Below are 16,201 nucleotides of genomic sequence, written 5' to 3' on the forward strand. Positions count from 1 at the left end.
GTGGGGCTGAGTTCCCTCCCTGTTGGTTGTTTGGCCTGAGGTGACCCAACACTGGAGCCTGCAGGCTCTTTGGAGGGGCCAATGGCAGACTCTGGGAGGGCTCCTGCCAAGTAGTACTTTCCAGAACTTCTGCTGCCAGTGTCTTTGTCCCCATGGTCAGGCACAGCCTTCCCCTGCTTCTGCAGAAGACCCTCCAACACTAGCAGGTAGGTCTGGTTCAGTCTCCTATGGGGTCACTGCTCCTTCCCATGGGTCCCAATGCACACACTACTTTGTGTGTGCCCTCCAAGAGTGGAGTCTCTGTTTCCCCTAGTCCTGTCAAAGTCCTGCAATCAAATCCCGCTAGCCTTCAAAGTCTGATTCTCTGGGAATTCCTCCTCCTGTTGCCGGACCCCCAGGTTGGGAAGCCTAACATTTTGCTGAGAACCTTCAATCCAGTGGGTGGACTTCTGTGGTGTAATTGTTCTCCAGTTTGTGAGTCACCCACCCAGCAGTTATGGGATTTGATACTATTGTGATTGTGCCCCTCCTACTGTCTCACTGAGGATTCTCCTTTGTCTTTGGATGTGGGGTGTCTTTTTTTGGTGAGCTCAAGTGTCTTCCTGTTGATGATTGTTCAGCAGTTAGTTGTGATTCTGGTGCTCTCGCAAGAGAGAGTGAGTGCACATCCTTTTACGCTGACATCTTGAACCAGTCTCCTAAAGCTAAGTTTAAAATGGGGATAATAAAACTTCCTTCAGGGTTGTTGTGGGGATTAAATGTTATAGTGTTATGTATAGCATTTAGAACTGTAACGATAAATGGATGATGCTATTATTATAATACCTTCAAAATGAAACCTTGAGAAATGAAAATGGCTACCCTGTAGATACCATGAAACAAGGATGCTCACCCCAAGATCACACAATGTCAAGGCACTAGGCAACCAAATGATTTACAGTGTTTACACATTCAGCCAGATGTGCAATCTTCTCTGACTTTGTAAAGCCAATCAACACTGCAGGGATGAGGTCATCGTGCTCATAGACTGTGACGGAGGGCCCTCTAGTGGCTTTAGATATTAACATTTTCATTAAAAAGATTGAAGAACAAATGTAGCTTTGTGGATTTATAAGCTAACAGCAAGGATTTGGGGTTCGTTAATCTTAGATAAAGCTAATAAAGCTAATCTTAGATTAAAGCTAATAAAGGGCTATTAATTATATCACTTCTAATAGTAATTCTTTCATCAACTTTTCCATAAAAGTCATGTTCTGGGCATTTATTAGATCTTGCAGTTCTGAAAGACAAAATTACATTTTAAATTAAAACATAAATTATATTGAAGATTTGAATTGCAGATAAAATCTTCAGAGTAGTTCTTTATGCCATGAAATTGAAAATAATTTGGAATCACTCAAAAGGATGGTGCAATAGCAAAACTGTGGTTTTTCTAGACGTAACCTTGCTACAAACTTGACTGTATGACTGGGCGATGCCTTGCTTCATTTCTATGGACCTCGGTTTCTTCATATTAGAAGATACTTCTCTAAGCCTAAACGTTCCCAAGGTCCTTTCTAACTTTTAAGATTCTTTGATTTTAGGGCGGATACGTTATCCATTTTCTTTTAATACTAGGGCTCTGGCACAGTAATTTAAAGTCCATTTGAAGAAGAATTCATAACATTTTATAAAACCAGCCCTAGCCATCTGTAACAGAGATGGCTAGTCACTAACAAAGATTCGTGTTCTCCTTCCATAGTGTAGAATCTTGTGAAGCAGCTGTGCAATCAGGACTCCATTGAGCAGCCCCTCTTGGCATCAAGGTAGGACCATATGACTAGTTGTTAAAGAAATGTGAGCAAAACCGATGTGTGTACTCCAAGCCAAGGTCGATTATCATGTGTGATTCTGTTCTTTCTCAACCACCTGTCCTCAAATGGATGACACCTGCGCTACTTAGAGTCACAAGATGCCAGAGCCACATGTGAAAGGAATCTGGGTACCCGAATTACCTGTGGGAGTTGAGCTGCTCAGGGGAGCCACCCAATCAGAACAGCTGCAGTGCCCTTTGTGTGAGAAATAAACCTACAGTGTTAAGACACTGAAAATTAGGGGTGGTTTGTTCTAGCAGCTAGCTTTAATTATCCCAACATACTCTCCAAATCTGTGATGTTGCAATCTAATTAGAGGTTTTGCCTAAAAGGAATCTCTCTCTCTGTCTCTCTCTCTCTGGCGGTGCGGGGCGGGGGTGGGGGGTGGGGTGGTGGTGGTGTGTTGTGACAGGGAGGATTAGTCTACTCATTGTTTTGTGATTAGGAAGATGGTTCTGAAAAAGGTCTTATCAAGATTTCCTTTATTTTGTTACACAAAGGGAGTCTGATGTGGACAATCTTCTGGTTATTGATGGTTCAAGATGACACAATTACTGCTGAGTCCTAATTATGATGTGTTTTGGAACTAAAGAATGTTCAATGATCACTAATCTAGGTAAAATGAACTAAGCAGTGAACTCGCTTTCAGAAACTGTCCAATTCTTCCACATTTTGAGGTGAACTTGTTAATGGGGGAAGGTGGGAAAGGAATCATGGATTATACCCAGTAGCAGGTATCAGAGTTATTAACTGATAAGGTTTTTGATAGCAAGAAAAATATGGAAGACAAAAGCAAGTTTTTTATTTAGCTATATCTCTGCAAATACTGCCAATATTGTATTTAAGCTAGCATTCTATGGGAAGATAATTGAGAATCAGTGATGTAGAAACACATCAGCAATAGTAAGAAAAACCATTATTACGGTACAAATTGGATCGTGGGACAATGCTGGTCTGGAGCTACAGGCTATGACGCTGGCCAATCAGAAGATTACAGCAAATGCTTAATTAGCAGGAATCCGTAACAGCTGTACAGCCTCGTGGAATTAGCACTCCTAGGATTTTATTACACTTTGCCACCTAAATTACTTTCATTTAGGAGCCTGAATTCAAATTGGTTCTGTAAACAAGATGATGAACGTGGCTGTACTACTGAGAAAAATTAGCTTGTGGAAATTGAAAAAATTTTTTGCAGATATTAACAAAATGTAAGGGGTACACAGATCTTCATCTAGCAATTAAGCACCTAGGAATCTATTCAGAGAAATTTTAGAAGTGTGCAAACAAAAATTATTTTTCATAGAAAAATGGGAACATCTAAAGTTCATCAGTTGAAAACTGATCAAATTAATTATGGCAAATCTATACTACAGAATGCTATGTACCTCTTGCAAAGAATGCATAGATGTTTATGTGCTGAGATGGAAAGAAGTCCTCAATAAAAGGACATTGAAGATACATATGTACTGAATATACACAAGTCTGATCCTGTTCTTCTGTTTTTGAAATAGATAGGTTTTGCAGAAAATAAGGACTGGGAAGTTAAAGACCAGTTAATCAGTTAATTCTAAGGTGAGAATTTTCTGTTAATTTATACCTTTTGTATCCTTAGTCGACTGAATGTGAATTACCTTCATAATTAACATCTTCATGAACCCTACCCTCTGGCTACTCACCACTCTAAATCTTTTTTCATTCCTTACCTCCATGCCTGTGCTCTAAGATCACTTCCCTCCAGAACATCTTCCCCAAATGTCATTTTGGTTTAAAGGCGATCTCTTCCAAGCAATCAATCTCACTGCTTACATTCTAGAGAATTTTCATTTATCTAAACACCTCTTACCCTTGAAGTCTTACAGGCATTTATAATCAGTTCCAGTTTGTATCCCAGTGTCTTAGCTACCTATGTTAGGTTTTATGTTGCCCACTCACTAGGTAGTAGGTAGTAGGATTCTTGTGGAAAGAAACCAAGACATTCATCTTTGTGCCCCTACAATGCTCAACAAATGTTTGCTGAATTAATGGGGCATTGTCTGTAATTCAGTGTGCATGCTGCTAATGATTTAGAAAGCAACCAAATGATTCACCACTTTACTTTCAAAATTTTATTTATACAGAATCTTCAGAATGTTTCCCTTTAAATTTTACAAGCTAAAACCCCAAAGCTTAAAATGAGATATTTTATGTCACAGTACATAAAATAAAGTACAAGGAGGAGAGTTCAATCATTTTAAGGAAAAGCTTTAATAACTGTACAAACATTAATATTTACAATATTCTTTATTACAGGTATAGACAACATGGCATATTTAAAAGCACAAAATAGTTGAAATCATTATATTTTATTACAGAACATTCCAAAATTCAAACTGATAAAGAAATCCATAAACACTGATAACATTTGGGGAAAACAAGAGCAACAGGTTTACCAATAATCATAGTAAACTTATACATAATACACAATTTACACATCGAATCCACAAATTTAAAGATATATATGACCTATCTATTTAAGTCATGCTACAATCTTAATACTATTTTATAATCCATAGGTTGAAACAAATGTTCTGTGGTAACCTATGAAACAGGAATACAAACTATAAAATCATAATTAACATACTTCTTAATCCCTAAGAGAGTACTCCAGGAAACCTCAAAGACGGCAGATCAGGTATTTTTTGCTGATTAAAGTTCTTATGAATATATTCATAAATATAGTCAAAGGTATAAAATAAAACAACCCAGATACCATGAGTTAATTTTACCTGTTCAAATTTAGTTTGGTATAGAGCCCCTGGCATAATCACAGCTTCTCTGGGATATTCTGACTTTCTCCTGACTTAGCGGGGATGACATATTTATTCTTTGCCTTGTTCCAGAAAGGATTTAAGTAAGGTAGCTTAAAAGATAAGATTTAGAAGATACCAGAAAGCACAAATTATAGGTTAAATGAAAAAACAGAGTTTGGGGGAACAGCACACACAAAACCATTTAAGAAAAGGTCAGGAATTAAGCTAAAGTATATTACATTATTCTCCACAGTGATTTTCTGGAAATATTGCAAAATGTGGTATTAATTTGTAAGAAAACTATTAAACCACTGGTAAATTGGAGATGCAGATCAAATTTCTTTGTTAAATTTTATATTAACCATGATGAAACAGATGATGTTACAAATGTATGTGATTTCTTCTTCATGTTTGTGAGAAAAAAGTTTTCCTAAATGTCATAATCTGCGACTCTACAGATTTAGTGCCTAGTTCTGGGTAGAGAAGAGCGTAGGTTAAAAAAAAACAAAAACAAAAACCCCCACAACATTTGGGTACCCTGACTTAATTTCTACTGAGAAACCCACCAATTGGACGCTTGTTGATGACCTGAGGATGGTAGCTACCTTCCAGGTGGCCAGATGTCCTATGGCTCTTCTGTAGGGACAGGACAAAGCATCAGTTCTAGGGCCTCCTGACTGCATCAGTTCCTCCAGGTCCTCCAGCTCACTTCATTAGGACCCAGCAAGACAAAGAAGAAGGTAAACTGAAGAGCAGGAAGCCCACTCAGGTTGGCATGCTGAGACCACAGCCTCCTCTGCTGCCTAGATGGTCTGCATGTCACAGCCCTTGCCCCAGTCCTTTGGGGGAGGAAAGTTATGGAGAGAGGGCTGGGGCAGCATTAGTCAGCTTCTGGGAAGTATGAATGGGTTTGTTCAACTCTATTTTTCAGGCCCTGCTTTCAACACATGACAGTGAAGGATCTGGTACCTATACACTGTCAGGTAAGAAGTGAGGGAGTGAGGATGAAAAAAAAGGGCTTGAGGGAAACGCAGGAAGAAAAGGCAGCAGGACATGTGGCATGAGTTTCAAAACTATCGGTTAAGAATAGAATAAAATATCTACCTGAAAACTGAAGTTAGCCACAGCGGCCTATCGTTCTTTGGGGGATGAATGGTCCCAAGTAACACTCCTGAATTTTGGTCACATCAGTAAAGAATAAAGTTCAAGTCTATGGATCTAAAGCTGCAGGTACTGCAATGTTCTTGGCTGTGTGGCAAAGCTCCTCTAGGGTTTGTGAGGTGGGCTTATAGGGGAGAGGGTAGTGACTGCCATTTTCCCAATAGCACCCTTCATAGTATAGGCAGGGCCAACTTATCTATTAGGCACCAGGTCTCAGGCCCATAATACATTTAGAGGCCCCCCGAAATGTTTTAATTTCTTTTAAATTCATAAGAAAAAAACCAAACTTTTAGATTTAAGGATGTGTTTGTATATAATATAAAATTCACTTTATACAAATGCAATTGTAACATTAATTTTTAATTTTTTATGGAAGAGGCCTAAGAAGGCAAAAGTGTCTAAGGCCTATGAAAGTCATAAAGCTGCTTTGAGGGCCAATGGTTCAAGGCTAAAATTACAGAGGGGTAAGGAGAGTCTGATCTTGTGGGTCTTATTCCACTGATTTTTCTTTTTTTGAATGTTACTTTGAGATTAGATTTTTAAGAGTGCTAGGTCAAATACTAGTGAAGTATTTGTGTCAATTTCCACCAGGCAAGCTGGAAAAGGAAAGTAAATTAAGCTCATTACTTTATTGTCATTGCGCAAAAGAAAGAACCAAATCAGGATGAAGAGACTTGGATGTTTTCGAGTCCCATCTTCACTCTGTAAACATTACTAGAGGTAGGTTTCCCTCTGAGACCCTGCCTCCTAAACTTCCTGCATTACACTGCCACCCTCAGCCCTAGACTTCCTCTCTGCTTCTCAAGGCCTGGCTCCTACTGCCCTCAGCAGGCCAAGGTTGGCAGTGACAGGAACGCGGGCACTTGTAGTTACAAAAATGTTTTAAGAATATGACGAGAAAAAAAAAAAACAATGAATGAGGGAGGAGGGGAGGAAAATATCAGATTTTAATCTAAAATTACACGATGCAAAAAAAAATGGGGAAAGATTTATACCAAAATGTTAACTGTGCTTTCTGCTTTTTAAAAAATATTTTCTCATAAATGTACTCTATCATCAGAAAAAAACAGTATTATTTTAAAAATTGTTCTCTCAAAGCTCTAAACTCTGAATATTACCACCTTTAAGAGTTCCTCATAGTATGGCTTAGGTTACTAAATGTGGTGAACCACTAGCATGCAGAGGACCCAGACTGAGAAAAGAACTTTTAACCATTTCCACTATTTTCCAACCCCAATTCATCAATATTACTGGGAAATGTCAATCAAGAAAGCTAACTAATACCACTTTCTAGGATCTGTTCCTGATACAACGAAGAAAGTATGTCAAAAGGAAGGGAAGAAAGGAACAAATCACTACCCTTTTACAGAATTACAGACTTTCTGCCCTTTAATTACAGGTGAAGATTCTGAGGTCCAGAAGGTTATGTGATCTTACCACTGCCACACAACAAAGCTGGTAAGAGAATTAGGGTAAGAACTCAGGTTTCCTGATTCTTGGTCTATAGCTCTAATAAGCCCAGTCCCAAAAGTAACTGCTTTGTAAGTTATGTTTCACCGTTTGTCCTAAATACATATAGAAAATTGGAAAATACTACCATTTTTCTTTAAAAACATTCATTAATTTGGGAACTGGAACATCTCAAAATACAAGCTCCAGGTGGGTAAGTCCAACAATCAGAGTGAATCATAAGATTTTAGACCTGAAAGGATGCAGGGCAGATAATTTAGACCTCAGTTACACATGAATTTAGGCCCAGAGAAGGTAAACTATATCCCCCAAATCACAAGGTTGAGTCAAGACCCAGGTCATCTAAAACTGGCTCACTGCTCCTTCCAGTACTGACTTATTTTCCTTGGATATTCATTAAACCAAAAAAGGTAAAGGTACAGAATCATATGCAGATTAGAAGTAATAAAACTGATATTAGTAAGAATGCTTGGAGAAAGGACATAAGTCAATTCTTTAGTTAAGAGAAGGAAACTAAAATCTATCAGAATAAATCAGGCAGCATGACTACTAACTTTCATTTGAAAACAATTTTAAATGTAAATCACAATTTTTAGTTTTATTGTTGTTTGAAGATGATGCAAGACCTTTCAATGTCTCAGGCTCATGCATTTGAAAATAAATTCTAAATGTTTGCAATTCTCTGGAGCAGGGTTTGGAAGATAATGGCCAGCAACCTGTTTTCTGTGAGGCTCATGAGCTAAGAATGGTTTTATGTTTTTAAACAGTTGTTAAAAAACATAAAGAAGAATGTCTGATAGAGATGGTGTGTAGCCTGCAAAGCCTAAGTTACTAACTGCCCCTTTACATAAAAAGTTCACTGACCCCTGTTCTGGATTCAGCAAGTGTATGAAACGGGGCTAAATACATAATATGTCCTGGAAGGATTTTTTGTTTTTAAAATTAAGTCTGATTTATTTAAGCTTTATTGTAATCTGCCTCTTTCTCCTCATAGCAGGTAGTAGGAAAAAAAAAAAGTCTAGTTTAAGGGTTATGATTACCTGTGTTCTAGTTAACTGAGGCTTTATCACACAAATGAACATAAGTGGACCTATAGTTGAAGCTTATTATGTTATGTATCTGAAATCCATACAAAATGTTTCAGCTGAGAAAATGGCATATCCTATAGTAGTGCTGTTATACAATAAAATGGAAGCAAATATCTGTAATTAAAAAACTGGTCATTTGATTCTCTCCTTTAGATCTCCTGCCTGTTTTGAAGATTTTCTCCTGATGCCTCCCCTGGCCTCCCACAGCCTGTCCTTAGATTCATTAAACCAGCAGTTCTCAACGATGTTAATTACGCTGGGACCACCCACCTGTATCTCATTTGCAACCATAAACAAGCCTCACCAAAAAACACATGAAAAGAATGGAAGTGCTCCTCATGAGACAGGAGATAGCAAAGCTGGAATGACTAGTTCAGGGGGAAATAAAAATCTGAGACACAGTGCACTTATCAACCTGAAGACAGCAGGGAGGCCGCCAGTCAGTCCACACCCTGCTGACCAGCGAGGAGGACTAAGCGCCACATATGAAAACAAGTCCAAGTCCGTGTCTCTTTCTTGTCACATGGTTTATGTGGCAAAATTTGGATTTCGTGAACTAGCAAAAAAAAAAAAAACAACAACAAAGCTGTACCACTGTTAACTAAATTACAATAATTTCAAGGCTATAACTCTGAAAGTACGGTCTACTGTGTCGCGGCTAAGACATCTTACTTTAAAATAGTCACGTTAACAGCGCCTTTGGCTCCACAACACACTTCTCTTCGGCCACTCCGTTCTCTGGCTGGCTTTTGTAATTGGAAAGGAATAAATTTTCTATTTGAGTCAAGAATTCTTCAGCAATGAAGCAATTGGCCACTTTGCTCAGAGTTTTCCTCAGACACTCCAAAAGCTAGTTGAAAAGAAAAATTTTATATTTAAACACAAAAAGTGGTAAGAAGAGGGTTTGCATCACTATCACTATTTTATCCCTTTCCACATCTCCCATTTTCTAATGCTTAAATGAGAATCATTCTCCTTAAAGGTGACTGAGGATAGACTTGTGTTTAGTAACTGTCAGCTGAAGTGCAGGAAGCCATTGCTGAGGAATGCTTAGCAAAGCTTGTCCTGAGCCCAGCTCAACAGAAGCAGCGCATTCTTCAGTCTGCTACAAATTGTTTGTGGAACTTCTAGGGGTTCCCAGGACCCCGGTCGCCTCCCAACTGCTGTCCATGTCCTCATCTGCCCGTACCCCACCCCCATCCTGGGGCAGCGCCTCTCCCCACAGCGGCCTTAAATCTAGGTATGTTAATCCAGCACCTCCTTGGTGAGTAATTCTTTGAGACTGGGGGGTGGTGTGGGCGTCAGGCCTGCCTCTTGCAGGGCCTGGAGCCGGGCCTCTGACTGGCGTTTGTCCAGGCCCAGGTGCCAGGAGAGCCACACTGGGGCCTCCAGAAAGGGTACCAGAAAAGGGTGAGGGCTCTTGTCCCCCAGCAGCTGTAGGGCCTTCTCACAGCGTGCCCGGGACTCCCCGGGGTCCTCCAGCTCCTGGTGGCACACAGCCAGCCCCACCAGGGTCAGCAGAGGGCGGTCTGGGCCCGAGGGGACACCCAGCTGGGCCTGCAGCTGCCAGGCGTTGGCCCAGAGCGCCAGGGCCTCGCGGTAGAGGCCAGTGGAGGTGAGGTGCAGTTACTTTCTGATTTTATATAAGGAGATAAAACTGAAATTGCATGTAGGATGCTTTCTACTTTGGACAAACTTGTAACTTTGCTTCTTTTTTTAGTAGTTTTATTTATAAAACCATGAATCCTATGGGATAAAAATCTATGTACATAAAAATACAGGATTCTACCATTTCAAAAATAGAATGATAGAGTCTATTTCCTGGGAAATGTGCACATTAATCTTCCAACAGAGCAAAGAAAAAGTGGCTATAATAGGAGGGGGTAAAAAATATTAAAAAGAGACTTCCCTGGTGGCACAGTGGTTAAGAATCCGCCTGCCAATGCAGGGGACATGGGTTCGATCCCTGGTCCCAGGAGATCCCATGAACAACTAAGCCTGAGAGCCACAACTACTGAGCCTACGCGCCACACTACTGAAGGCTGCATGCTCTACGGCCCGCATGCTGCAACCACTGAAGCCCGCACACCTAGAGCACGTGCTCCATGACAAGAGAAGCCACTGCAATAAGAAGCCCGCGCACTGCAGTAAGAGTAGCCCCGGCTAGCTGCAACCAGAGAAAGCCCACGTGCAGCAATGAAGACCCAACGCAGCCAAAAAAAAAAAATTTTTTTTTAAGAAATTTAATTTTAAAATTTTCTATTCCCAAACTGTTACCAAAGGAAAAAAAGAAAGACAAATGTTGCCAATCTTACTGAAATTCATTATACTCATAGAAACAAAACTAGAAGTGAAATAAAATAATTCAAGACTCTTTTCCTACCAGAAAGTTAAGTAAAATTACCATTTAAATGTTAGATTTATACTACCGTTTTTAAAAATGATCAATTTGTTAAAGCTAAATGGAAACATGGCACTTCTGAATTTAATAAAATAAGAAAAATGTTCTCCATTGTGTACAATAATAATGTGCTAAGAAATTTATCAGCCAACATGGACAAATTTTTTCTAAAACAGCATTATTTCTATATGCAAGCATGGGCACCAAAACACATTACTAGTTATCTCCTAGAAATTAATTTTAGCAAGGAAAAAGCAATAAAGGAAATACACAAAAAAGTGTATCCACAAAGCGTTAGGCATCATGGGAAAACACATCAATATGAATAGCTTTGGAATCTGTGAGCAATGAAACCAATTAAAGTGAAGGCAGCTTACTTTCTGCAAACAAGTCAGGTCAGAATCCCGACGAAAGATTTTATCCATGGGGACACTGCTGTTGGAAGAAATATGAAAACAAACCAGTGAAACAAATACTATAAACGAATCAGTTTTGTAATAAGCTATCACTGATGCCATACACCACAATTTTATATTTAACTTGGGTTTTCCCTAAAATGTGATTTAATGAGAAACACTGCAGATGTGTAACCATCTCAAACCACAGTACATACCTCCGGGATAGCCCGTATTTTTCTATTATCCATTTTGTCTTTTCAAGCACTAATCCCCACCGAGGTTCTTCTAACATCTGTTGTACTTCAAATTTATAAGGTAAACCTAGAAAAGCATAAAGCAGCACATTTTTACATTTTACATTTTCTTAAATCTCCAATCGCCTTTCAATTACTTAAAATTCCCTTCCGTGTTTTCATAACTGCAGCTTGGCAGACCAGCTAAACAGCACGTTAAACATAGTGGGCATTCATTAAATATGCACTGCCTGGCTGAACTTGGTTCATCAAGTGTATTAATGCCAAGCAATTAATAAAGAAAAGTAAAAGTGTCATTTGCATGACAATTCCATGCAAGGAACTGTGACAGGTAAGATGATCACATAATTTATCATCCAAACCAAGACACTTTTGGAGTGAAAGCTGGCACTATTAATAATTGTGCCAGAACCACAGGCTTAAATTGGGATTGACCTAGGCAAACCAAGATATATTCCATCCCAGTGACTTTTTTTTTTTAAACACATGTTATCAAGCTTACAGCACTGCTATGAGGTAGGTAGCATTATTCCTATTTAACAGATAAAACTGAGGCTGAGACAGGTTGAACAAGCTCTTTCCACTAGTAAAGCAAAGAGCTTAGATTTCAAACCCCACCAGGCTTGCCCGACTTCTGAGCCCACATTCATTCCACCTCCCTCTACGTGCTGATCTAAGACTAGACAGGGGCTAGGTTTAACTCTGGAGAGGCAGTAACTGCACTTGAGTCATGCTAAACTCTGGAGGAAACAAGTCCAAGGGGTAGATATCACGTACGTAAGTTAGAAAGGAAAAAATAACAAAAGATGAGCCTACTTAGACATTTCTCACATATCTTTCAAAATCTCCATGTAATTGTATTTGCAGTTTATTAAAGGCTCAGCTGATTCATTACCGAAGGCCAATACCATAATAATAATAATAATAATAATAATAATAATAACACTTATATAATGCTTACTATGTGCCAGGCTTTATATATAAAGGTGCTTTTTATATAAATGTAAGGCCAGTTACATGAACTAGCTACCAGTGTTGTCCCCAATGTTTTTTTTTTGACAAGGACACTGAGCCACAGAAAGGTTATTAAATAACCTGTTCTTGGACATATCTAATTAGTAAGAGGTAGAGCCAGGGTTTGAACCCAGGCAGTCTGGCTCGAGTTTATGTTCTTAATGTTTACATTACACTGCCTCTCAACTTGCATTTTTGTCATTGTAGGCTTTTCGAGTAAACAAAATGTCAGCAAATCAGAAGGTATTAGGGAAGGTATTAAGAAAAAAATCATAATTCTACTTCCACACAATACAAGCATAACTTGTCAATGTGCCCTAAAAAGGCTTTTTTCCCCCCATTTTTTTTTTTCAGGTATATGGAAGGAGAGAAAGGAACAGCAAGCCTGATGATAAACTGATCTTTTTTCATTTCTCAATTCTCTTCCATTTCATTTTCCCCCTCCAGGAACTTAAGAAGAGTGAAACATTATAGTACACAAGCTATTACACAAACTCCTTTTGTGATAACAATCATTTACTTGTTATGTTTTGATTATCTACTAAGCACAGACAATAGCTATGATCGTAACTACCTATTTTAGACCTATTATTTACTAAGCACTTTACATACATTACTGACAGTCTCTACAACCTCCTGTAAGCAAGTTAATAATTTTTTTCTCATTTTACAGATTTGGCAAATGAGAATGAGAGGGATTAAGTAACCTGCCCAAGGTAAAATAACTAATAAATATCAGAGCTGGGCTCTGAATCCAGGTAAGCAACTCCTACTCTTAATGAAAGTAAAAAATGAGACTAAAAGAGAGGTAAATAAATACATTTTCAGTCTGTGCTCATAAAAAGACCATGAAAATACACACACACACACACAACACGTCATACACCTCTATTTGGTATTCAGAATATTTTCTAAGTTAAAAAAACAGCACTAAAACCAGTAAAAATTTCTTTTTGTACTGATTATTTTTTGATATGCTTATTATTTTTTTTATTGAGGTATAGCTAATTTACAATGTGTTATTTTCAAGTGTATAGCAAAGTGATTCAATTAGACATATATGTACTGATTATTTTTATCCACTAAAGTGTCAGAATAAAACGAATCACTAAGTATATCTCTGGCCTATTACAAATAGAGAAAATGATTAACCATTAGACATACTATAAAGATAGGATTTGGGTACACACCTAATAGAGGGGGAAAAAAGAAGAATGAATCAATGAATGAACAAATAAATAAGTAAAGGATCCAGTTCAAAGTACTGTAACACAAGGTATCCCAGGGCTTCTAGGAAATTTTAATTCTTGAACCAGAAGGGTTCCAAGAGGAACAAAGAGAAGAACCAAGGATTAAGACCTAACAAGCAGTGTTAACAATGGTCAAGTCATGTAAGAGGCAGCTCTGCCCAAGAGAACTTTCTGCAACGATGTTAACGTGGAATACTTGTGTGTTGTGACGGCAGCTTATGCGAGAATCCAGGACTGTGCCTGCTAATCTTTCAGGCGATTCTTTCCTGTTTGGGGTAGTCTGTTCACACACAGGCATTGGTCTTTATCTTGCTAAATAATAAATCTGAACCTTCTACAAATCTTTGGAGTCTGCTCTCTAGGCAGCTTTCTGCTCTCTGGTACAATGTCTTGCAAATTTAGTTGCCCTGGTCTCCTTGCTCTTACCTCCATCACCTCAACTCAGAGTCTGCTAGGCTCTGGGTGGGTTTCTCCACCTTGTGCCACACCTGGAAGTTCTTTTAAGTCAATAAGCTAGGTTAACCTGGGCTCACTTTATTGGTTTTCCATCTCTCAGGAATCATATTCTTTCACTGTTTGATATTATATCCTAAATACCACTGTTCTCTATATTTTGTCCAGTTTTTTGGTTGTTTCAGACAGGTCCTTGTTACTTCATTTTGGCCAGCAGTAGGATTCTAGGAACTAAATTTTAAATTTCATTTAATTCTAATTAATTTAAACAGTCACACGTAGCCACATGTGACTGTATTAGACAGCATCAGAGTAGAGGCTCACTCCCCAAATCTAGCAGAATGTGACAGTAAGACATGGTTTAAATTGAGAACAAGTTCATTGTGATTCTTCCTTTTGTTAACTTTTTGTAAAATTACACTGGTGTAAAGAATGATGTATATATGTGATATGTTCAAAATGGGCATTTTGGACTAAAGTTAATGTCAATACTATTCATTCAACAAAAACCTATAGAGCCCTGACCACTCCTTAGGTGTAAGGCAATTGATTAGGTACTACAGGAGGTACAAAGAAGACATAGCTCCTGCTCTTTGGGGCTCACAATTTAGTGAGACAGGCTAAATAAATAAATTATATTAAAACACGAAAGCAACGACGAAGGCAGGAAACAAATGTTGCAGGTGCACAAAGAATAGAGCAACTAATAGTAAATGACATGAGGGGTGGTAGTGCTGGGGTCTTTACCAAAGAGGGTATTTTTGTGACATTATAAAGAGAGGGTATCTGACTGACATTATTAAGAATGAAGAAATTAATTTGTTAAACATTCATTTAGTACCTACTTTATGCCAGGCCCTGTGCTAGAAACTGAGAATAGAAAAATGAGTACAACATCATATCTACCTTCAAGGGGCTCATGAGCTAATGGGGAAGAGTATAATGTAGAGTGACAGTATCCAGAGAGGACAGTCAACTAGAGTAGTGGTATTAAGGATGAAAAGAGAGTATCCTAGAGATGTAATTGTTTCCTCTAATCTTTTCCTTCCATCCACACTCGCTTCTTACACTCCCCTACTTTTCCTAGTCTGCTACACTAATTCTCTATCCAGCCAGAGTTGACTGGAACAGCAGTGGACATAAATCCCAAAGGAACCAAGTCATATGATGGGCTAAACCAACCAAATTCTTTCTTGAGAGAGACAGATATAAAAATAGCTAGGCACTGTTGAGCCTAAACTGGGAGATCATGGATAGCTAGTGGTAGGGTGGTCATTATTCTTTATTATTATTATTTTTTCATTTGAATGTCATTGCAGAGAAAGCCAATCTGCATTTATCAAGAATTTTCAAGAGAACAGAAGAGACTTTGTCTGTTTTGCTTACTGCAATGTCTCCAGGACCTAATACACACACTGCTTGGCCATAAGTTTTCTCTACATTGTAATGTTTTTGCCCAGTGGCCATGGTAATACAGTGGGAACTTTAATGCAGAAGGAAATCATAAAAGGAAAGAGGGTGGCTGCACTACATGGTATGCAAACAGTGATTCCTTAGTTGAGGACACAAACTTTTCCATCAAATTGCTTTCAACAGCTATAAATTCTGTGATTTGTAAGATTCAAAAAAAAAAAAAGAAAGTAGAAGTAGGATTGTTTTTGTTGAAAACTTACGATAAGAGCCATCTGGGCTAATTTCATCACTTATAACCAGGCAGGTAATCTGAGAATAAGGTAAAGGATTATTTCTATTATAAGGACTAACAATCATTCCAATGAACTTTGCACCGCCTCTGGAGAAGTAACTCTACAATTTAAAAAAAAGTATAATTAGTTTCAACCACATAAATTTAAAAGTCAGTATTTACCCATACCAACATTTTAAATGTTCCTCCTCATTTTAAAATTCCTCCAATAGAGGAAAAGGGAATGCAAAAGTGTGTTAAAAACTTCACTTCCAAACAGCAACTAAATTTATTCCATACCCTAAAATTTTCAGGCCAAAACATGTCCAACCCAACCTGAACAGATCCCTTTTTTTTTTAAGATCACCCTTAAAAAGATCACCTGG

General features: G+C 38.4%; 1 protein-coding gene and 1 pseudogene across 4 annotated transcripts in view; both read right to left on the reverse strand.

The window, feature by feature from the left end:
- Nucleotides 1-4,231: 4,231 nt before the first annotated feature.
- Nucleotides 4,232-16,201, reverse strand: part of MYSM1 (Myb like, SWIRM and MPN domains 1) — a 41,434-nt gene continuing 29,464 nt past the window's right edge. For 2 of the 4 annotated variants that reach the window (XM_060089870.1, XM_060089866.1), the window contains 4 exons: nt 15,805-15,937; nt 11,376-11,481; nt 11,140-11,197; nt 4,232-9,211 (listed from right to left, as the gene is read on the reverse strand). In XM_060089870.1, the coding sequence (XP_059945853.1) occupies nt 9,044-9,211; nt 11,140-11,197; nt 11,376-11,481; nt 15,805-15,937 (465 nt within the window). In that variant the 3' untranslated portion in view covers nt 4,232-9,043. The remainder of the gene's footprint in view (nt 9,212-11,139; nt 11,198-11,375; nt 11,482-15,804; nt 15,938-16,201) is intronic. The other 2 variants (XM_060089869.1, XM_060089868.1) reach the window with 2 other exon arrangements.
- LOC132483457 (sorting nexin-21-like) lies at nt 9,607-11,064 on the reverse strand (annotated as a pseudogene).

This window comes from Mesoplodon densirostris, chromosome 2 (assembly GCF_025265405.1).
Source record: "Mesoplodon densirostris isolate mMesDen1 chromosome 2, mMesDen1 primary haplotype, whole genome shotgun sequence".
Taxonomy (NCBI): Eukaryota; Metazoa; Chordata; class Mammalia; order Artiodactyla; family Ziphiidae; genus Mesoplodon; species Mesoplodon densirostris.